Source organism: Mustela nigripes, chromosome 5 (genome assembly GCF_022355385.1).
Source record: "Mustela nigripes isolate SB6536 chromosome 5, MUSNIG.SB6536, whole genome shotgun sequence".
In the NCBI taxonomy this organism is placed as follows: Eukaryota; Metazoa; Chordata; class Mammalia; order Carnivora; family Mustelidae; genus Mustela; species Mustela nigripes.
This window is the reverse complement of record NC_081561.1, coordinates 128,738,807-128,763,046: the sequence shown is the minus strand read 5'-3', so window position 1 is coordinate 128,763,046 and position 24,240 is coordinate 128,738,807. Positions and strand designations below refer to the sequence as shown.

Below are 24,240 nucleotides of genomic sequence, written 5' to 3'. Positions count from 1 at the left end.
CAATTCTTGATTTCAGCTCAGGTCATGATCTCGTGATTGTGGGATCAAGCCCTGTGTTGAACTCTGTGCTCTGCAGAATGTGGGCATGGAGCCTACTTAAAAAAAAATTTTTTTTAAGTGTCCAAAGAAATGAAAATGCTTTCTTAAAATTTTTTTTCTTTTTACATTCTCTTACTATGACTAACACCCCAAAGCTATCCATAAACTACCTTTCACATATATATAGTACTCATCTCTGTTGTTGGTCTACATAAAAAGTCTACCTTTTGGGACGCCTGGGTGGCTCAGTTGGTTAAGCAGCTGCCTTCGGCTCAGGTCATGATCCCAGCGTCCTGGGATCGAGTCCCACATCGGGCTCCTTGCTCCGCAGGGAGCCTGCTTCTCCCTCTGACTCTGCCTTCCACTCTGCCTGCCTGTGCTTGCTCTCGCTCGTGCTCTCTCTCTGACAAAAAAATAAATAAAATCTTTAAAAAAAAAAAAAAAAAAAAAAAAAAAAAAGTCTACCTTTTATTAAAATTCTAAAGCAAGCATAGTCAAATTATCTGCAAAAGGCCATAGAGTAACTATTTTTAGGCCTTTTATAAAGAAACACTTAAAAAAAAAAAAAGAAAGAAAGAAAGAAACCCTTTAAAAATACAAAAATCAGGGTGCCTGAGTGGCTTAGTCGATTAGCCATCTGCCTTCAGCTCAGATCATGATTCCAGGGTCCTGGGATCGAGTCCCACATTTGCCTCTGCCTCTCTGTCTCTCAGGAATAAATAAGTAAAATCTTTTTTTTCTTTTTAGTTTTAAAATTAAAAAAAACAAAAATCATTCTTAGTTTATGGGTCTCACAGAAACAGGGATTTAACCCACAGGAGGTGTATTTGCTAACTCTTGTTCTAATGCACAGTTCCAAAATTATAGTATAAGAAATGTGCTTAGAAAAAAAAAAAAAAGTCCTACTGGAGGGATACATAATCAGGAGGAGGAATTCAACCACATTTCCAACTTGGCCACTGTTTTCACAGCCATTTTGAGCTCTACTGGTCTGAAATTTTCTACATTCAATGAAATATCTCCTATCTCTGGAGGTGGAATATCCAAGAGAGGAAAGGCACAATATCAAGTGTAAGAAAAACCATCATATCAAAATAGGATTGAAAAAGAAGTACAGAGGGATGCCTGGGTGGCTCAGTTGGTTAAGCATTTGCCTTTGGCTCAGGTCATAGTCCCAGGGTCCTGGGGTTGGGCTCCACGTCAGGCTCCCTGCTCACTGCGGAGTCTTGTTCCTCCCTTGGCTCCTTCCCCCCACTTCACTCATTGTTCTCTCTCTCCTTCTCAAATAAAATCTTTAAAAAAATTTTTTTAAAGGGGTACCGGGGTGGCTCAGCTGGTTAAGAGTCTGCCTTTAGCTCAGGTCATGATCCCATACTCCTGGGATCAAGCACCGAGTCAGGCTCCTTGCTCAGTGGGGAGTATGCTTCTCCCCCTGCCCCTCCCCCTACTCATGCTATCTCCCTCTCCCTCTCTCTCTCAAATAAAATCTTTAAAAAACAATTTTTACAAACACTGAATATTGATTTTTCTAAATATGTTATAATCTTCAATGCAGTTAATTGCTACATTAGAAGTTCAATTTTAGTCTTCTAATTAATTACTGAAATTCTATTGAAAAGTTCTTTCTTGGGGCGCCAGTGTGGCTCAGTGGGTTAAAGCCTCTGCCTTTGGCTCAGGTCATGATCTCAGGGTCTTGAGATCGAGCCCCACATCGGGCTCTCTGCTCAGCAGGGAGCCTGCTTCCCCCCTCTCTCTGCCTGCTGCTCTGCCTGCTTGTGATCTCTCCCTCTCTCTGGCAAATAAATAAACAAAATCTTTAAAAAAAAGTTCTTTCTTTTAAATTCACTGAGAGGGGTGCCTGGGTGGCTCAGTGGGTTAAGCCTCTGCCATCCACTCAGGTCATGATCTCAGGGTCCTGGGATTGAGCTCCGCATCGGGCTCTCTGCTCAGCAGAGAGCCTGCTTTCACCCCCATTTCTCTGCCTGCCTCTCTGCCTGCTTGTGATCTCAGTCAAATAAATAAATAAATAAAATATTTTTGAAAGTTAATTAATTACTTAATTAATTCACTAAAAGAGCTGGGTGGCTCAGACAGTTAAGCATCTGGGTCTTGATTTCACCTCAGATCATGATCTCAGGATTCCAGGATCAAGCCCGGTGTTGGGCACCACTCAGTTATCGGGGAATCTGCTTAAGGATTCTCTCCCTCTCCCTCTGCTCTTTCCCTGCTGCTCATGTGCACAGACACGCATGTTCTCTTTCACTCTAAAATAAATAAATCTTTAAAAAATAAATTCACTAACTAAAATGGAAAAACAAGTACTGGTGTTCGCCTCAAGAGAACATAATTCCATTCCAATTTTTTTTTTAGTATCTTTTAATCTTTTAATCTTTTTTTTTTTTTTTAAATAAGGTCTACACCCAAGGTGGCACTTAAACTCAAAACCCAGAGATCAAGAGCCACATACTATACTGACTGAGCCAGCTAGGCGTCCCCCATTCTGAATTTTTTAAAGTCAATTTATTTATCTATTTATTTATTTATTAAAGATTTTATTTATTTATTTGACAGAGAGAGACACAGTGAGAGAGGGAAAACAAGCAGGAGGACTAGGAGAAGGAACACAGGCTTCCCACCAAGCAGGGAGCCCGACGCAGGGCTTGATCCCAGGATGCTGGGATCATGACCAGAGACGAAGGCAGAGGATTAACAACTGAGCCACCAGGCGCCCCTTTTTCAGTTGATTTAGTTTAAACCACTTTTTCTCTTAAGATTTTCTTTAGGAAAAAAAAAATAATAATACCATCACATACCCAAAGTCCATTCAACATTCTCCATTTACTAAATACCATCCTTTATCTTCTGATTTCATTCACTAGCCTTTTTCATTTTAGTTTGGTTGCCAATACACTCAAATAGGAATTTGATTAGTAAAGCAACTGACAATTATTAGAAACAATTCAGGTAGCATTCCTTGTTCTAAAAATAATCAAAGAAAGAAGTCGGATTTTTAAAAATCAAACATGCTTTATAAGAAGACTTATAGGGGTGCCTGGGTGGCTTGGTGGGTTAAAGCCTCTGCCTTCAGCTCAGGTCATGATCTCAGGGTCTTGGGATCCAGCCCCACATCAAGCTTTCTGCTTAGCAGGGAGCCTGCTTACCCCCTACCCCGCCTGCCTCTCTGACTAGTTTTGATCTCTGTCAAATAAATAAATTTTTTAAATTAATTAATTATTTTTTTTTAAAAAAATGAAATGACTTAAAACAAGCTTCCTTTTGATAATCTATTAATTATGCACATAAAATAAAATTCAGCTTTTAAAAATTCTGTCAATATACTTGCAAGCAGTGAATGATACTGGTCATAGTGAGATATAAGATCTATCATTATGTTTTGAAAATATAAAAGTTCTTATTTCAAAATAATAAATAAATGTCTTATTTCCCTTCTACTTCACATTAAAATTCCCTCATATAGGATGATTTCTAATTCAGAAACATCACAGATTAGAAGTACTCAAAGAGTACTAATTAGTCTGAATAACCATTTACATATTCTCTTAAATCAGAAAGATTCTTGGGGTGCCTGGGTGGCACAATTAGTTAAGCGACCTATTCTTAGTTTTGGCTAAGGTAGTGATCTCAGGGTCTTGGAATTGAGCCCTGTGCTGGGCCCCACACTCAGTCTGGAGTCTGCTTAAGATTCTCTCTCCTTCTCCCTTTGCCCCTCCCCTCCCTGCATGCATGCTCTCTCTCTAAATAAACTAAAAAGAAAGACGATTCTTGTACTCACCAATGACGTCTGATCCTCAAATGGTCTTGTAATGTTTTTCCTAAGAATATTTTTAAAAGGTGACCTTAATTTTAACAATCTTAATAGCAATTCACCAATAACAATTAAGTAACATACTAAATAGGGATAACTTTATATTCAGATAATCAAAAATAAAGCTGGAGGGATAGTCATTCATTCAAATATATATTTAGTGCCTCTTATGTGCCAGGCACTGTTCTAAAAGCTAAGGAACCTAGAAAACAACCAAGACCCTTGCTTTCCTTGCTTTCATGGAGCCCACATTCTAGTGGGAAAATAAAAATTTCAATAATAAATGCAGTGATGAAAATAAAATAGGGTATTCTATTAGTATGAAGAGTAGAAAATGACTATTTGAGCTGAGATCATGAAAAAGTCATTGAAAAATTCTGAGGCTAAGAGTATTCTAGGAAGAAGGAACAGAATAAACAAAGATGCTGAGATGGAAACAAGCTTAGACTACTCAAGAAATGGAAAGAAGGCAAGTGTCACTGAAGCTTAGTGTGCAAAGGGAAAATGGTGGGGCATGAGGTCAATGATGAAGACATGGTCCAGATTATGTAGGGCCTTGTTATTCAAGGTAAGTAATGTAGATATTAACAGAGTAACTAATGGAAAGAGCTGAAGAGTTTCAGGCAGGAGTGGTAACACTGGACTCAAATTCTCTTTTTAAAGGACTGCTCTGTGCACTATGTAAGAATGTAATATAGTATGGCAAAACTGAAAAGAGTTAGTAAGAAGCTATTGCAATAATCCAGAAGGGAAAGAAAAAAACAGTGCACTGGATTAGGAACATTAGTAGTAGAGCTAGAGAAGCAGTGGGCAAAACATGCTATCTTTTTTTTTTAAGATTTTATTTATTTATTTGACAGAGAGAGAGAGATCACAAATAGGCAGAGAGGCAGGCAGAGGGGGAGGCGGAAGCAGGCTCCCTTCTGAGCAGAAAACCCGACACAGAGCTCGATCCCAGAACCCTGAGATCATGACCTCAGTTTTGGGCAACTGGGTGGCTCAGTGGGTTAAGCCTCTCTCTCCCTCTGCTCCTCCCCCCTTCACACACTTATTTATAAAATAAATAAATCTTTTAAAAAAAGAATAAGGGGCGCCTGGGTGGCTCAGGGGGTTAAGCCTCTGCCTTCGGCTCGGATCATGATCTCAGTGTCCTGGGATCAAGCCCTGCCTCGGGGTCTCTGCTCGGCAGGGAGCCTGCTTCTCCCTCTCTCTCTCTGCCTCCCGGCCTACTTGTGATCTCTGTCTGTCAAATAAATAAATAAAATCTTTAAAAAAAAAAAAAGAATAAAATAAATGTGAAAATGTGAAATGTGTGTGAAAATGGGTGAAGGGGAGTGGGAGATACAGGCTTCCCATTATGGAACCAATAAGTCATGGGAATAAAAGATACAGTATAAGGAATATAGTCAGTATCATAGTAGTGACAACAAATAGCTACAGTTCTAGTAAGCAGAGCATACTGTACAGACTTGTCAAATCACTATGTTTTACATTTGGAACTAATGTAACATTGTGTGTCAACTATACTCAAAATATATATATATACATACAGGGGAAAAATATGTCAGAATGTACATAGTGATTATTTACTCCATTATCCATTATCCCGATTATCTAAGAGAAATACGTACTACCTTCATAGTCAGTAAAAAAAAAAGAATATTACTTTTAATGATGCAAGGCAAACAGAACAAGAAAAATTATTGCAGCATTTATGATTAATAGCTAATTGTCATTCACAAATAAGCAAATATGGCCTGTTGGAAACACAGAAAATTCAAATTAAAGTATGATCTTCACGTCTTAAAAATATAAACCAAAGAAGGTAATGGTCCATGGAACTTGTATATTACACTCTGCCAAAAGGACAATCTTTTCAAAAAGCAATATAATTAATATGTACTACTGAGAGGCGGAATCTCATTTAAGAACTAACTCAAGGGGCGCCTGGGTGGCTCAGTGGGTTAAGCCGCTGCCTTCGGCTCAGGTCATGATCTCAGAGTCCTGGGATCGAGTCCCACATCGGGCTCTCTGCTCAGCAGGGAGCCTGCTTCCTCCTCTCTCTCTGCCTGCCTCTCTGCCTAACTTGTGATCTCTCTCTCTGTCAAATAAATAAATAAATCTTTAAGAACTAACTCAAAAGGATAATTCATTTGTTTAAAATGGCCATTTTGGCATTATTTATAATAGCAAAAAAGGAAAACCTAAATTCCCCCAAATTAAGTTACAAGTAAATTTTAATATAACCATTTAATAGGCATTATACTAGCACTGAAAATAATATCTAAAGGATCACCTATCAATAAAAAACGTTTATATGAGAAAGGCTTGATATAAAATTTAATGTATGGCAATAACACAGAAAATTTTTAGGTATTTTGCTAATGAAAGAAAACAGACTCTAAGGGCTACCTGTTCTATTATTCCATTTATGTGACATTCAGAAAACAGAAAAACTTTAAGGATGAAAAGCAGTTCATTAGTCAAAGGGGGAGGGGAGGCTGGACTGCAAGCGCACACTGCACCAAGGTTCACGATGATGGAACTATCTCTGTATGACGAACTGTAGTGCCAGACACGATTCAATGCATTTTTCAAAACCCACAAAACTGTACACCAGAAAGAGTAAATTTTACACACGTAAACTAAAACTACCAGCAGGATGTAGAGAAAAACACAAAACAGAATACAAACTGTGATAAACAACCCTAACTGTTGTTTGAAGGAATAACAATCACATTAAAGAAGCAGAAAAAAACCAAACCTGTATTACATTGGGAACCAGTATTTGAACTGGATATTCTAAAGCTAAAGACAGAAAAACTGTACACACATTCTAAACTCTAGTTAATTTTTTTCTTATAGGATGAGAAATTCTGCAACTACGTATATATTAGAATTACACAATAAATAAATATGTAAACTATCAATCATGAAAGCCAGGTTTCTTGAGGCCAGAACAGAAAAGTTACAAGTAAGGAAGTGAGTAAAGAAGAAAGGCTGGAATGAGGTCTGTGGCACTGGGCTGGAACTGGAAGTATCAGTATGAATGCATGACTTTTAGTATTGATAATAACTGAGGGTCTTTAAAATATATAAACTTAGATGTGCATGCATGTATAGGTTAATATGCGTAATACATATTTTAAGATCTGTCTGCTGAAGGGATCTAGAGACAGTGACACTCCCATAGCAACAGAGCATACTTAGTGCCCAGATCTTTGTTTCTAAATTATCAGTCTCCAATATATGGATACAGGGCTCCATACAGAAGGGGCTGATTCCAGAGCTGTTGTAAGGAAAAATAAAAGATGAGCATGAGGTATCCTGTGGCGCCAGAAAGGAAGTACTCAAACACAAAGGGGCATGCTAAAAAAGCAGAGGTACCAACTTGAAAGAGACCCCAGTGGCCAAAGGCAGAATTTGAGCAATAAAATAATGATAGCATTGGATTTTAAGTCCAAAGAGTATAATAAATATCTGTAAGTCCACACTAATATAAATGAGCAATTCAACAGAGGAAGAGAGAGAGATTTTCCTCACAAAATTCCAATTAATAAATGAAGAAGGAATGAGGAAGATAGAAACCACCAATAGAACACCAGAGTAATCATCTCTGTAGACAAATCCATTGATGGGTGCCAAAACGAATAAGTAAAGTGTAAGGAGAAAGGACTATCTGCATAATCTTTGCAGAGTCTCAAAGTATTTCCTCCAAATATTTATTAATTACAAAGGGAAAAACAGGGGACGCCTGGGTGGCTCAGTTGGTTAAGCAGCTGCCTTCGGCTCAGGTCATGATCCCAGAGTCCTGGGATTGAGTCCCTCATTGGGCTCCTTGCTCGGCAGGGAGCCTGCTTCTCCCTCTGCCTCTGCCTGCTATTCTGTCTGCCTGTGCTTGGTCTCTCCCCCGCCCCTCTCTGATAAATAAATAAAATCTTTAAAAAAAAAAAAAAAGGGAAAAACAGTAAATTTATAGTGGAGAAACCAAGGAGACACCACTTTAACTGAGGTTAATGCTCCCAGCATTAATACATCCTGTACTCCCTGGTATGATTTATGGAGAAAAGCACATCACTTTTGTGATATTCCAGCCAAAAATGCGTAAGTTTCAATCTACTCATGAGAAACTGATGACAAATCCAAAGTGAGGGACATTTTACAAAATAATTAACAAGTACTCATCGAAAGTGTCAAAGTCATCAAAAAACGAAAGACTGGGGAACTGTCACAAATGGGAGAGTACGGAGACGTGACAACTAAATGCAATGTAGGATCCTGGAAGAGAAGAAGGATATTACTGGAAAAACTGGTACAACCAAATCAAGTCTACAGTCCAGTTAACATTATTGTACCAATGTTAATCTCTTACTTTGGGTAACAATACTATGGTTATGTATGATGCAACATTAAGAGAAACTGAGTGAAAGTTATGAAAAATCTACAAATTTCTGCAACTCTTCTTTAAGTCCATAATTACTTCAAAATAATACATATATGCTAAGATTACAACTATGTGAGTATTCAATACAAATGAAAACACACAGGAAAAAAAAAATTTTAAAAATACTAATAGCTATATATATGTAAGGAACTGTCCTGTTTTTTAAACAAAATACTTTTCTAAATTTCCCATAATGTAATTGTTTGTTACTTTTATAATAGAACAATATAAGTCAAAATAAAACAAGTCATTACTTACTTTTTATACAGAACTCCATATGGTTTTTTCAGGGCATACTGTAAAACATAATTTATAGCTTTCAAAACAAATTACATTCTGAAAAGCAGATGAAAAAATTAAATTGCATTGTATCTGTCATTACACAAGATTACCTGGTCCCTGAATACTATTCTGATGTCTCCTGCTTGGCTCCCTTTTAATCACCTATTAAAAGCTGCAACATAGGCTTAATAACCTAACTTAGACTGGACTTTCTTTATCTAAAGTTTCCAGGCGCTTTCAAAAATCTATCCAACTTATATGATTCCTTTCATTTCTTTAGAGTCTACTGATTCCAAACTATTTGAGAGTAGAAAGAAAACATAAGGGATGCCTGGGTAGCTCAGTTGGTTAAGTAGCTGCCTTCGGCTCAGGTCATGATCCCAGCGTCATGGGATGGAGTCCCACATCGGGCTCCTTGCTCGGCAGGGAGCCTGCTTCTCCCTCTGCCTCTGCCTGCCATTCTGTATCTGCCTGTGCTCACTCTCTCTCCCTCTCTCTGATAAATAAAATCTTAAAAAAAAAAAAGAAAACATAAAAATAAATCCTATCAGAAAGGCTGACAGAGTTGAAATAATACTGTCTGGAGATAAGAGAAAGAAGAAAGAATCCCAGTAATAACAATCAGAATTCTAGTCGGGAGTTTAAACAGAGCCCTTTAAAAAATTCCTGTCATTCAACCCTCTTTCCATTTTTTTTTCTTAGTTCTTTCCACTCATTCACTAATAATCACTTGTTCCCTATATGGTTAGTTCTGCTCTACCATAAGGAATAACAAAGATCTAATGCCTTCCCTTGCATTAGGGGAAGGGGTAAATGAGGAAAACAATGAAAAGAAAATGATCACTCATCAACAATCAGGGCTGATGAACAAAGGAAATTCAGCAATAAAACCTATCTTTTTAAGTACTAAAACTTTTTTTTCTTTAAGTTTATTTATCTGCTTTATTAATCTCTACAGCCAAAGTGGAACTCAACCTCGTGAATGTCTTCCGAAGGAGCCAGCCAGGTACCCACCCCTTCAGTACTAAAACTTTTAATAATTCTTGACCAAATGTTTCCCTGCCTTGGTGTAATGCACATGACCACAGTGACAACTCAGGAATCATCAATATGAATGTTAAACTACCACCATTACCTGTAATATTGTGCTATTCTTAGAGCTTACTTAAATATAGGGCCATGATCCTACCAACACAATGACACTGAGACAGAAAGGATGAGCATGTATTAGACATTTAGATATCTGAACTACTGTATTTAAAAAGCAAGCATAAAGAGTTTAGTCAAATTAAAAAAATCTATTCAATTACTTAGTTGATTTAACTCAAAGAAAATATCTGCTGTATTTAGGGCCTAAATATCCAACCACCAAGTAAGTATCTCCATAGACTATGCCTTTCATTCACTGATTAAACATTTACTAAGCATGTACGATGTGCCACACACTGGGCTAAACATCAGACTACAGAGGCAGAAAAAAATATAAAGCTTTTACCATCACACTTATATTACAGATCCTGAACTGAACACACAACCTCTCTGTACTAACCTGCTTCAGCTGGTATATTCTCTAACTGGCATTAGCATTCATCAAGAATCCAACCCAGAAACCATGCCCTTCTACACCCAACATCTAGTCTCTCTGATCATCTCTCATTTTCACCAACACTACTACACTCCAGATACTCATTACCTGCCTGACAACAATGGCAGAATTAGTTTCCCGTATTTGCTCTCAATTTTCTCTGGTCAAACCGATTAAAGGAGCTGATCATGTCTGTTACCTCCAATCTTTCGATAGTTCCTTAGAGCTTTCCGAACAAAGCTCAAACTCCATGTTACTATCTGATCTCTGTCTGTTCTTCTAGCTTCATCGAGCCCATTCCCCTTTAGCCATCCACAATTATTTACAGTTCCCCAAATGTAACACGCTCCTTCACCTTCCCTTTTGCACAAGTACTGTGATCAGCCTTGGAAGACTTTCTCCTCTCCCTCCTCTCCTCCTACTTGCTGTGACTCCGCCTTCAAAATGAAGTGAAAGTGTCTCCTCTGGGAAGCCCACTCTGTGCACGGCTACCCTTATGGGATTTTAGCTCTGCCTCCCAGCCTACCCTGCCCAAGCCTCCAGCACAGCACTTAATTCACAATGCTATAAAGTCTTACTTGCCTGTCTCTTTTTAAGCTCCCTGAAGGGATAGATGTGTCTTATGTAACTATTAACCCTCAGCACCTAGCACAATACTTGGTATTGCTGAAGGAATCGATTGTTAATATGCAGTTATTTCACTTTACAAACTAGTTATGTTTCTTAAATGCGAGTAAACCAAATTCTAGTAATTGAAACCAGCTGAAATTTACTAAGGGAACTACAGTAGCTGCTTTAAGGAAAACCAGTGATTAGTGGCTTGCCAAGGCAAATAACCTCCAACCTGAGCCTAAGGCTAGCAGTTCTCAGGGCAAGGCAAACTTATCCATGTATTTCTGCAGCAGCCTAAACAAGCATGCAGAAAAGGTCCTAAAATAATTTCAATACCATTTGAAAGATAAGTGTGCATGGGTGCCTGGCTGGCTCAGTTGGTAGAGCATGCAACTTATGATCTCAGGGTTGCAAGCTCGAACTCAACAGTGGGTGTAAAGATTACTTAAAAACAAAATCTTTTTTAAAAATTAAAAAATAAGGGGCACCTGGGTGGCTCAGTGGGTTAAGCCTCTGCCTTTGGCTCAGGTCATGATCCCAGGGTCCTGGGATCAAGCCCCGCATTGGGCTCTCTGCTCAGTGGGGAGCCTGCTTCTCCCTCTGCCTGCCTCTCTGCCTACTTGTGATCTCTGTCTGTCAAATAAATAAAATTATTTTAAAAAAAAATTTTTTTTAAATAAAGGTATACACATATACATACCACATCTTTAAGTACTTGTGTCACCATGGAATTTGCATTTCCCCCTTTAATCAGCATAGCATTTTTAATATTTTCACTGAGTTTCGGTTCTCTCTTCTCAAGGAATCTCTTGGCTCTTTTTGTTTTGGGCTTTCTGTTCAGAAAATCAAAATTCATAACAACTTAAAAAGTTTTCCTCATAGTACGAAACCATGACTTGGCAAACGTGCAAATTCTTAAAAACCAACAGTTATTACAAAACATTTATCAGTTAGGATTCCACCATTAACCAAAATCTTACTTTTTAGGAAGATAACAATAAAAGGTATTCGGTTATTACTATGAAGTAAGTTCATTTTATTAGCTTTTGATTTTTTTAAGAAGCTTTCACTTTTTTAATATCCCCAGCATTCTTTTATTACTGCTTTTTTCTAAATCTTTATAAAAAAAAAAGACTCAATGAAAATTGTTGCTATTTTTACTCCATTATTTTTTCTTCAGTCTAAAGCAAACAGTACTTACCCTAACACAAAGAATTGCACACCCACTAGTCATCAATCTGTGGACAGTTACTAAACACAGAGAGATAATTATTAACTGCCATATCTTTCATCCAGGTTTAAGATCACAATGCCCACCAGGACATATACGCTATCCCACTCCAACATCACAGCTGAGAAAGTCAGATATTCTTGCCACCAACGGGAGATAATAATGACTGACAATTTTACAGTCACTCTATTAAGGCTTATCTTCACCAAAATCCCAAAACACCAGTAAAATTATTATCTTCATTTTTGAGGCCAGGAAGGTAATGTGGCCAAGGTCACACAACTTACAAGTAGGCCAATCTTCAAAATGAGTTAGATTTAAAAACTCATCTAGACCGGGCGCCTGGGTGGCTCAGTGGGTTAAGCCGCTGCCTTGGGCTCAGGTCATGATCTCGGGGTCCTGGGATCGAGTCCCGCATTGGGCTCTCTGCTCAGCAGGGAGCCTGCTTCTCTCTCTCTCTCTCTCTCTCTGCCTGCCTCTCCATCTACTTGTGATTTCTCTCTGTCAATAAATAAATAAAACCTTTAAAAAAAAAAAAACTCATCTAGACCAATAACTGCAAAATATGAAGGGAAAACAAATTCATTATTCTGATTTAATGATTCAGGAGCAGAATGTTTTTGTACATTCCTGTTCAGAAAAAGGACTTCACTTCTGCTTCCACTATATATTGCTTTTCCAACAGTTCTCTGCCAACTACTGCAAGAATTCCTCTCTCTTAAGTAACTATGACCTTCCATCCTCTTTTCAGTCCTATGGACACTTTGGGCAGGAAAAGAAAAATAGAATATACACATACTCGGGGCACCTGGGTGGTTCAGTGGGTTAAGCTGCTGCCTTCGGCTCGGGTCAAGATCTCAGGATCCTGGGATCAAGCCCTACATCAGGCTCTCTGCTCAGCAGGGAGCCTACTTCCTCCTCTCTCTCTGCCTGCCTCTCTGCCTACTTGTGATCTCTGTCAAATAAATAAATAAAATCTTTAAAAAAAAAAAAAAAAGACTATACACATACTCAACTTATCATGCAGAGTTTAAAAATTCTCCTCCAGATAAAATGTCAAGCAATATAAAGCTTCCCATCATTTATTATTTGATAAAGGTACACATTTGTTAAATCAAATTAAGAAATATTTAGTATGTCTAAAAAAAAAAGTGCTCTATGCTTTATATTCCATGTGGTTTGTCACTTCTCACGAGCCCGCAACTAATATAAATAACATCTTTTATGTTTGCTCCCCAATCAGATCATCATCTTACTCATCTTTGCAGTCCCCATATCTGAAGGAATATATAACAGATGCGCAAAAACCTCTGAATTAATGACTAAAAGAACTTTTCATTTTGATTGGCTGTTAACCCAGGCAAATCTCAAGAAATAACAGCAGGACTATTTAGGAGATCAATAAATATTTTCTGAACGCATTTAAAACATCACCTCAAGAGAAAGAAAAGGCTAAGAACATTTCTACGTGCTGTAGCAAAGGCTTTACATACATTCTCGCTGATAGTCCTCACAATTCTATAAAGTACGATTATTACGAACGCTATTTTACAAAGTAAACTGAGGTTTAGGGGGTTATAAGTCACAAAGCTCTTGCGATTGCGCCCGGATTGTCACCTACACCTGTCAGATGCCGAGGCCTTGTGCTGGTGACCGCTCATTCCCTCACACTTCTTGAGAAGCCCAGGGCGTCTCTAACTGACCAAGCCAAACGGGACCTACATCTCCGAGCTACCACCTGGCAACTCCCACAAGTGGACTTCCGGACTCTCAGTCTCCCGCCGAGCGGCACCAACAGAGGGATACCCAGGCTGGTGGATACACGGACCCACCGAAGGCCCCACTTATAGGGTGGGGGGAACGAGGGGAGGCCAGGCGGAGCGGAGACTTTTTCACTCCTCCGCACTACAGGAGTCCCACTGTCCAACGTCCCCCAAGAGAGGACCCAGCGTACTCACACAACTCGATCCAAAGCGTCCATGGCTACCGCAGCGTGTACCCGAGGAACGCACGTGTCCGCCTGGTCTCGCGAGATAGCCCAGTACTCTGGGACAGGCGGAACCGGAACTTGCGCTTGACGCCACTTCCTGGGACCGCCATGTTGGCGGTGCCTCGCCATTGCCGCGTTGTCTTGGTTACAGATTTTTGCCCAGTCTCTTGGCCGGAAGTTAACATTCTAGGTAATACTGCCTGTACCAGCTTGATGGACACGGCTGTGTGTATACCCGGTATAAGATATCCAGGGACCAGATGTTATTCGGGGAATCTCCCAAAATGCTAAATGTCACAGCAGCATGCTTTCTGTATGAAGAATAAGAATCGTAGTTAACAGTTACAGATTCTATCAGATTCTTTTTTCATGAAAGTAAAACATTTCCAATGCCCCATTTGAAACTTTTAGGGTTTGTAGTGTTGAAATGTTTTGCAAATATGCACCAGTGACATAGACTAATCCTTCCTTGAGGGAAATTTATGTTGTTTTAAGTTACCCATGAAAGTAAAATACTTAAAAAATGCTATATGTATTATATTTCCTGAACTTTCTGCACTGAATCTCAATGACATTAGCTCAGAATACTACAATCATATTTTAATGACTAGAGTTCATTGTGCATTAAATTGGGCAAGAAAAATTTTATTTTCACTGATACTATTTTCACATGTGTAACAGAAATTTACAGGTTCTATTCTCTTAGTTTGTGAATGCTACCCATTCTTTTTTTTATATTTTTAAAATTTTTTTATTAATCCTACCTATTCTTAACATTACCAATTATATGCAGAGTGACTCCTCAGCTGTAGTTTCTTAAAAGGAAAATTAAAACAAGTTTTTTTTATTTTTCCCCTGTTTTCCAAAGAAGTAAAATAAAATAAAGATGTCAGTAGGGCTGCATTCCCCCGGAAGCTCCAGGGGAGAAACTGTTTTTTTTTGTTTGTTTGTTTTTTGTTTTTGCCTTTTCCAACTTCTAGAAGCTATCTGCATTCCTTGGTACTCCTCCGTCTTAAAAAGGCATCGCTTGAACTTCTGTTCCCATTGTCACATCTTTCTGACTCTGATACTCCTGAATCCTTCTTATAAGAGCCTTGTAAATACAGGTGGCCCACCAGGATAATTCACAATCATCCCCCATTACAAGATCCGTACCTTAATCATATAGCAAAATCCCTTTGGCCAGGTAAGGTAACATATTCACAGATCCCTAAGTTTAGGACATGGACAGGGCAGCACTATTCCACAAACAAGTTCCAATTTCTCAACTCTTTAGCAAAATTTCCTTAATTTTGTCCATCCTTTTTTATTAAGCCATCTCTGGGTGTGAAGAAGTTTTCATTTATATTTCCCTGAGGGCAAACAATGTTGAAATCTTTTCATGGGCTCATTGGCCATTTATATATATACCTTCATTAGGAAAATGTTTATTAAAATTACTTGCTCGGGCGCCTGGGTGGCTCAGTGGGTTAAGCCGCTGCCTTTGGCTCAGGTCATGATCTCAGGGTCCTGGGACCGAGTCCCGCATCGGGCTCTCTGCTCAGCAGGGAGCCTGCTTCCCTCTCTCTCTCTCTGCCTGCCTCTCCGACTACTTGTGATTTCTCTCTGCCAAATAAATAAATAAATAAATCTTTTAAATAAATAAATAGATAAAAAAAATTACTTGCTCAATTTAAAAATTGTGTTGTCTTTTTATTGTGGATTATACATAAGTTCTTTACACATTTTAGACATGAGACCCTTTTCTCTTATACAATTTGCGAATATTTTCTCCCACTGAGTATCTTCTCATTTTCTAGATCATGTTTTTTTTTTTTTTTTTAAGATTTTATTTACTTATTTGTCAGAAATCACAAGTAGGCAGAGAGGCAGGCAGAGAGAGAGCGAGAGAAAGGGAAGCAGACTCCCTGTCGAGCAGAGAGCCTGACTTGGGGCTCGATCCCAGGACCCTGGGATCATGATCTGAGTTGAAGGCAGAGGCTTTAACCCACTGAGCCACCCAAGCACCCGTAGATAGTGTCCTTTGAAGCAAAAAAGTTTTCAATTTTGATGAAGTCTAGTTTATCTATTTTTTTCTTTAGTTGCTTTGTATTCTGTCATATCTAAGAACCCATTTCCTAATCCAAGATGATAAAGACTTACACCTTTATTCTTTCTTTCTCTTTCTTTCTTTCTTTCTCCTTCCTTTTCTTTTTTTGGTCTTAGACCTGGTCTTTATTCACTTGGACATTGTATGAATGTTCCTATTCTCTTTTGCTGAAAAAAAGTATAAAAATAATTTTATATAGGAATCCATTCATTATTGCAAATCTTCCTAAGTCCCTGCAAATGGCTCTAAATGAGGGTAAATAATTGAACAAGAAGGAGAGCTATGCGGCAGGGTGAGGTTGGGCCAATCCTCAGGCACTTACCCAGATTCCTGTTAAAGACCTCTCTGTTCCTTCCTGTTAGCGCCCACCAGCACCCATAGGTTCTCATGGCTAAGCACCTAGCACAAAAGGGCATTTGAAAAGGTCTAGGAGGAGCGGTAGAGTCAGAGGATGGTGAGGAGTGAAGGCTAAAGGTGGTGCAGCAAATATCCAGGTCCACCCTATCCAGGTCCACCCGCGGATTCCCTCCAAAGAGTGGGAGGAACTGACAGAACAGAGCAGTGGGGTTGGACAAGATGGTGGGTCGTCAGTTCTGTGCCACTGAGTGGCAGTCGAGCCTGGGTCCTGGGAGGGCTGGGAGAGAGCAAAAAGTCCCCAGAGAAAAAGAGGCAAATACTTTGGCTCTCTTGTTGCAAGGGCTGAGCCTCCATTCTCTGCTCTCCTAGCACAGTAGAGATGCTGGTGCAGGAGTGGGAACTGTAGCCAGAACTCTGCACTGAGGGATGGATGGGGAAGCCAGGGATCTTTGGTTCTTAAGCTATGAAGAAGTAGGGTTGGAGAGGACTCCAGGCAGCCCCCAGATCAGATGGTCTCTGTCTCAGCCACGTAGGGCACGTCTTTGTCAGTCAAATGTTGAGAACAGTCCCATCACAAACACCTTTACTCTTGTCCAGATTATAGATATAACTGTGGTCCCCAGGGGGTGAAGAAAGGTGGAGGGGGGTGCAAATACTTCTGAGGATATCAGCTCCTTCAGCAGCTCTGAAGCTCAGGCACTCTCATGTGGGACTGAAGATTTTTGACAGCTCCTCTGGAAGTTGTAGAACTTCTGTAGGGTTTGCCTTGATGGACTCAAAGGAAGTAAAAGGGATGGGTCCAGATGAGCTATTGCTGCTGCTGCTGCTGCTGCTGCTGCTACTGTCCAGCAGGGCAGAGGACTTCAGTGGCTAGTGGCTAGTGCTGTGGAGTCCAGTGGGAGGGAACTGGGTTCACCACTGTCCTTGATACCAGTTCCAGGGCCAGCACTCATTGCAATCTGAGCTGTTGGTCCAGTCAGCCACTAGGTTTCAGTGCTGCCAGGAACAGGGGTGAGAGTGGCCACCCAAATGCTGTTTGGATGTGAGGCATCTTGGTGCTAGGTCAGGGCAGGCTTGGACAGAGGTGGAGGGGTAGAGACAGCAAGAGGGCTCAAGAACAGATCCCCGGGTGGCACCACCATGGGCAGTGAGCTCCAGGCCTCCTTGTTCAGCAACACCTCCGTGGGGTCACTCACGTTTTTCAGATGCTTCTCATACTTGAAATCTGGTACCTGAATCCGGTCCTTCTGCCCACTGAGACCCTCTGGGGTGGGCACCTCAAGGTGTTACTGCTTGAAAGGAAGATGTCTCAGGAAAGCATCTGCATACGTTCTCATGAGTGATATAGATCAAGCCGCTGTTCTGCACTGTCCTCTGTGACCCTCCAGTTGCTCTGCTGTACCCATCCGGTGCTTGTCCAATGCTCCTGCTACTGCAGGTCCCTGATATCTTTTTTTTTTTTTTTAAGATTTTATTTATTTGACAGACAGAGATCACAAGTAGGCAGAGAGGCAGGCAGAGAGAGAAGGGGAAGCAGGCTCTCCACTGAGCAGGGAGCCTGAAACAGGACTTGATCTGGGGGCCCTGAACTCGAGCTGAAGGCAGAGGCTCAACCCACTGAGCCACCCAGGTGCCCCCTCCCTGATATCTGTCTTGAGCTCAATCAGCTTTTATGCTTTTACGTAATTTCCAGGGTACGGCCAGGCCCCAAACACTGCCACTAGATGCTGTTCTTGGGTTTTTCTGCATCAACCACATTATCTTCCAGCACATCAGTAATGTCATACACCTGGCACAGATAGGCTGTAGTTACCTGTTCGAGTTCAAGCATGGCCTCCTGCAGAAGTGACATGAACTTGGTGGGAAGAAGTCCCAAGCTCTTCTAGAGCTGTCTGAGGTGTCTTGGGGTGCCTAGGGGCATTGGCACCTGTAGCCCAGCCTCTGCCATCATGCCTGGCTGCCGACTTCCCTCAAGCCAGGCCAGACTAGCACCCTATTTTCTTCAAAGAGTTTTATAACGTCAGCTCCTTCATTTAGGCCCCTGGGGATTTTGAATTAATCGTCATATATATAAGACAGGGGATCCGGGTGCCTGGGTGGCTCAATCATTAGGACATCTACTTTCAGCTCAGGTTATGGTCTGAGGCCCCCAGGATCAAGTCCTGCATCAGGTTCCCTGCTCAGTTGAGAGCCTGCTTCTCCCTTTGCTGATCCCCATTCTTGTGCTCTCTTGCTCTCTCTGCCAAATAAATAAAATCTTTTAAAAAATAAATAAATAAAAGGTGGGGGGTACCTGGGTGGCTCAGTCGTTAAGTGTCTTCCTTCGGTTCGGGTCATGATCCCAGCCTCCTGGGATTGAGCCCCTCCTCGAGCTCCCTGCTTGGCGGGAAGCCTGCTTCTCCCTCTTCCACTCCCACTACTTCTGACACCCCAACCGGTTCTCTTTGTCAAATAAATAAATAAAATCTTTTTTTTTTTTTTTTTAAAGGGCAGGGGACCCAACTTCATTCTTTTGTATATGGATATCCAGTTGTTCCAGTGTCATTTGTTGAATAGATTATCTTTGCTCCATTGCATTGCCTTTGCTCCTTGGTCTAAAATCAGTTGACTAGAGGCGCCTGGGTGGCTCAGTCAGTTAAATATCTGCCTTCGGCTCAGGTCATGATCTCAGGATCCTGGGATCAAGCGCCTGTGTTGGGCTCTGTGCTCAGCCGAGGGTCTGCTTCTCCCTCTCCTTCTGCCCCTCCTCCCACTCATGCCCTCTCCCTCTCTCTCAGATAAGTAAATAAAACCTTTAAAAAACCTAAAATCAGCTGACTATATTTATGTAGGTTTATTTCTGGGCTCTGTATTCTATCTATTCTGTACTGTCTGTTCTTTTGCCAATTCTCACTGTCTCTATTACCGTAGCTTCATACCAAGTCTTAAAGCTGGGTAGTTTCAGTCCTCCTACTGTGTTTTTCAGTGGTGTGTAGGCTATTCTGGGTCTTTTCTTCTCCAAATAAACTTTTAAGTTTTTTAATGACTGATTGATTTTTTTATGAAAGTTTATTATTAAATGTACAATAGGATCTAAGACAACACTTTATTCTAGTATAGGTGACAACAGATACTATAACAGGGAATCCAGATGTTTAAACAGGAATGGAATTAAGGACCACCATTGCCTCAGGCACAAAAAACAGCTTACTTTTGTCAGATTTCTAAATTCCACCTGTGGCCAGAGGGGCCGTCCCCCACAGCCTTCACTTTTAGCTCCTCAAGGTTTTGCTCCTCTTTTTGTTTCTGCTTAAATGCCCTATTTTGCTCGTCCATTTGCTTGGCTTGCTTCTTGGGTTGCTTCAGAAGCTACTTCTTGCCACCTTCCTGGCCGGACACGGCACCTACCCCTGCTTCCACAGACCCTGCCACCAGAAACCTCTCTATATAAATTTTAGAATCAGTTTGCCAGGGGTGCTCAGGTGGCTCAGTCTGCCTTCAGCTCAGGTCACGCTGGATCCCAGAGTCCTGGGATCGAACTCCATGTCAGGCTCCCTGCTCAGTGGGGAGACTGCTTCTCTCTCTCCCTTTGCCTGCTGCTCCCCTTGCTTATGCTCTATCTCTGTCAAATAAATAAAATCTTTAAAAAATGAAGGAAAAAAAATCAGTTTGTCAATATCCACAAAATAACTTGCTAGCATTTTGACTGGGATTGCACTGGATCTATACAACAATCTGGGAAGAACTGAAATCCAGACAATATTGAGGCTGATAACCAGGATCTATAAAGAACTTCTCAAACTCAACACACACAAAACAGATAATCCTGTCAAAAAATGGGCAGAAGACATGAACAGACACTTCTCCAGTGAAGACATACAAATGGCTATCAGACACATGAAAAAATGTTCATCACCACTAGCCATCAGGGAGATTCAAATCAAAACCACATTGAGATACCACCTTGTACCAATTAGAATGGCCAAATTAGCAAGACAGGAAACAATGTGTGTTGGAGAGTATGTGGAGAAAGGGGAACTCTCTTACACTGTTCGTGGGAATGCTAGTTGGTGCAGCCAATTTGGAGAACAGTGTGGAGATTCCTTAAGAAATTAAAAGCAGAGCTTCCCTATGACCCTGCCACTGCACTACTGGGTATTTACCCCAAAGATACAGATGTAGTGAAAAGAAGGGCCATCTGTACCCCACTGTTCATAGCAGCAATGGCCACAGTTGCCAAACTGTGGAAAGAACCAAGATGCCCTTCAACGGATGAATGGATAAGGAAGATGTAGTCCATATACACTATGGAGTATTATGCCTCCATCAGAAAGGATGAATACCCAACTTTTGTAGCAACATGGATGGGACTGGAAGAGATTGTGCTGAGTGAAATAAGTCAAGCAGAGAGAGTCAATTATCATATGGTTTCACTTATTTGTGAAGCATAACAAATAACACGGAGGACATGGGGAGATGGAGAGGAGAAGGGAGTTGAGGGAAATTGGAGAGGGAGATGAACCATAAGAGACTATGAACTCTAAACACACTGAGGGTTTTGGAAGGGGGAGGGATGGGTGAGCCTAGTGGTGGGTTTTAAGAAGGGCATGTATTGCATGAAGCACTGGGTGTGGTGCATAAACAATGAATTCTGTTACACTAAAAAGAAATTAAAATAAAAAAAATTTTTTTAAAATATTGAGTCTTCCTATCCATGAATATGGAATATCTTTCCATTTAATTCTTTGATTTCTTTTATCAGAGTTTTATTGTTTTCCTCATATAGATCTTGTATTTTATTAATTAATACTTAATTTTTTTCCTCTTGCTAATATAAATAGTTATGTTTTAAATTTCTAATTCCCTTTGTTCATTGCCGGTATATAGGAATGCAATTGCCTTGTGTGTATTTAACTTCTATCCTGCATCTCTGCTACAATTGCTAATTAGTTCCAGGAGTTTTTGTTTTTGTTTTTGTGGTTTTTTGGTAGATGCTTTCACATAGATGATCATGTCATCTGGAGCAAACAATTTTATTTCCTCCTCAATCTGTACGCTTTTAGTTCCCTCTCTTGTTTGATTGCATTAACTGGACTTCCCAGTGCAATGTTAAAAAAGCAGTGTTGAGGGGGGACATTCTTGCCTTTTTCCTGATCTCAACAGGAAAGCTTCAAGTTTCTAACCATTAATACGTTAACAGGAGGTTTTTTGTAAATAGTCTCTATCAAGTTGGGGAAGTTCTCCTCTTTCATTTCTGATATTAAAAATCTGTCTCTTTAACTAGTTAGCCAGGCTTGAGTCTTAGCATTTTATTGATCTTTTCAAAGAATCAGCTTTTGGTTTCTTTGATTTTCTCAATTGAATTCCTGTTTCCAATTTCATTTACTTCTTTTTTTTTTTTAAGATTTTATTTATTTATTTGACAGATGGAGATCACAAGTAGGCAGAGAGAGAGGAGGAAGCAGACTCCTGCCAAGCAGAAAGCCCGATGTGGGGCTCGATCCCAGGACTCTGGGATCATGATCTGAGCCTAAAGCAGAGGCTTTAACCCACTGAGCCACCCAGGTGCCCCCAATTTCATTGTCTTCTAATTTTTATTACTGCTTTCTTCTGCCTACTTTGGATTTAATTAGCTTTTTTTTTTTCCTAATTTTCTAACATGGAAGCTTAGATGATTGATTTTAGATCTTTCTTCTTTTCTTTTTTTTCTTTCTTCTTTTTTACTATATGCATTTCATGCTATATATTTCCTCTAAGTGCAGCTTTCACTGTATTCCACAACTTTTGACAAGTTTTCATTTAGTTCAAAATATTTTAAAATTTCTTTTGAGAGTTCTTGCACTGTGTTACTTGTGTTGTTTAATCTCTGAGTATTTTGGAATTTCCCAGCTCTGTTATTGATTTCTAGTTTAGTTTCATTGTGGTTTGAGTAGACATTGTATGATTTCTATTCTCTTAAATTTGATAAGGTATTTTTTGTCCCTGAATGTAAATGTATTTTGATGAATGTTTATGAGAGCTTAAGAAGAATGTATATTCTATTGCTGTATGAAGTAGGCTATAGATGTCTCATATAACCAGTTAACTGAGAGTTGCTGAGTTCAACCATGTCCTTGTTAATTTTCTGGCCTACCTGATCTGCGCATTTCTGATAGAGTTGCTGAAATCTCCAACTATTAGTGGACTCATCTATATCTCCTTTAAATTCTATCAGTTTTGCCTCATGTATTTTGACACTCTTATTGTTAGACACACACATGTTAATGATTGTTATGTCTTCTTGGAGAATTGACCACTTTATCAATACGTAATGTCCCTCTTTATCCCTGATAACTTTCCTTGATCTTAAGTTGTCTCTGTCTGAATTAATATAGCTACTCCTACTTTGTTTGGATTAGTGTTAGAATGATATTGTTCTCCATTGTTTTTAATCTTTATGTGTCTTTGTATATAGTGTAGGTTTCATGTTGACAATATTTAGTTGGGTCTTTTCTCTTGATTTACTCTGATAAATAATCTCTGTTTTAGTTAGTGCATTCAGAGCACTGCAATTCAAAATTATTGCTGATATAGTAGGATTCATATCTATCACAGATATTAGTTTTCTAGTTGTTGCCCTTGTTCTTTGTTGGTATTTTTCTCTTCCATTATTTTTGTCTTTTGTGGGCTTTTGAAATATTTTATTTTTAAATTTTTAGAAGATTTTATCTATCTATCTATCTATTTGATTTATTTATTTTAGAGAGACTGAGAGCGGGTGGTAGGGTGGGGAAGCACTAAGAGAACAAGCAGACTCCTTGCCACGCATGGAGTCCAATGTGGGGCTGAATCCCATGACCCCAAGGGACACAGGAGTGTAAGAATCAGAGATGTGATGACAGAAGCAGGTGAGAGAGAGAGATTTGAAGATGTTACATTTGGGACATCACACCAAGGAATTCTAATAGTTGGAAAAGATAAGAAAATGGATTCTCCCCTGGAGTCTCCACAAGGAATGCAACCCTATCAACGTCTTGATTTTAACCCCATAAAACTTAATCTTGGAAGCTGACTTCCAGAGTGACAATAAATTTAATGCGTTTTAAGCCACTGAATTTGTGGTAATTTGTTACAGCAGCAATAGCAAACTAATACAATCACCAAATGGGAGCATGGAATATGAATAGAAAATAAGGATTTATAAAGACATGATAGTGAAAGAATTCTTATGTTGGATCTGAGAAAACTAGGACTTTGCTATCTTGACACCCTTATACATGATATGCAAGTACAACTACATTAAACCCCAAACAAAGTATCAGTTGTCCCTCCCATCCCCCCTAAAAAGAAAAAATATATATATTTTATTCATTTACTTATGTGAGAGAGAGAGAGAGGGAGTGAGAGAGCCAGAGGCAGAAGCAGGCTCCCCATAGAACAGGGAGCCCAATATGGGACTCAATCCCAGGACCCTGAATTATGACCTGAGCTAAAGTGACTGAGCTTAACTGACCGAGCCACCCAGTTGCCCAAAAGAAAATTTTAAAAGAAAAAATATACACAGCAGTATCTAGAAACATGTTGTAATTAAGAAAGGTATATATTCACTCTGTATTGAGTCAATAATGTGTACTTCTAGATAATTTTACAAAAAGGATTCTCTTGGGATCCCTGGGTGGCTCTGCTGATTAAGCATCTACCTTCAGCTCAGGTCATGATCCCAGGGTCCTGGGATGAGTTCCACATCAGGCTCCCTGCTCAGCGTGGAGTCTGTTTCTCCCTCTGCCTGCTACTCCCTCTGCTTGTGCTCTCTCTCTCCCTCTCTCT

At 39.9% G+C, this 24,240-nt stretch overlaps 1 protein-coding gene and 2 pseudogenes across 1 annotated transcript in view; all 3 read right to left on the bottom strand.

Moving 5' to 3' along the window:
- The window catches only part of RPF2 (ribosome production factor 2 homolog), a 43,994-nt gene extending 29,857 nt beyond the window's left edge, over nucleotides 1-14,137 (bottom strand). The window contains exons 1-4 of the mRNA XM_059399274.1: nucleotides 13,978-14,137; nucleotides 11,489-11,621; nucleotides 8,568-8,605; nucleotides 3,833-3,872 (exon numbers count right to left, since the gene is read on the bottom strand). Of these exons, the coding sequence (XP_059255257.1) occupies nucleotides 3,833-3,872; nucleotides 8,568-8,605; nucleotides 11,489-11,621; nucleotides 13,978-14,000 (234 nt within the window). The 5' untranslated portion in view covers nucleotides 14,001-14,137. The remainder of the gene's footprint in view (nucleotides 1-3,832; nucleotides 3,873-8,567; nucleotides 8,606-11,488; nucleotides 11,622-13,977) is intronic.
- A 1,573-nt stretch (nucleotides 14,138-15,710) lies between these two features.
- Nucleotides 15,711-19,193, bottom strand: LOC132018714 (transcription factor E2F4-like; annotated as a pseudogene).
- A 333-nt stretch (nucleotides 19,194-19,526) lies between these two features.
- LOC132018713 (translation machinery-associated protein 7-like) lies at nucleotides 19,527-22,580 on the bottom strand (annotated as a pseudogene).
- Between the last annotated feature and the right edge of the window lie 1,660 nt (nucleotides 22,581-24,240).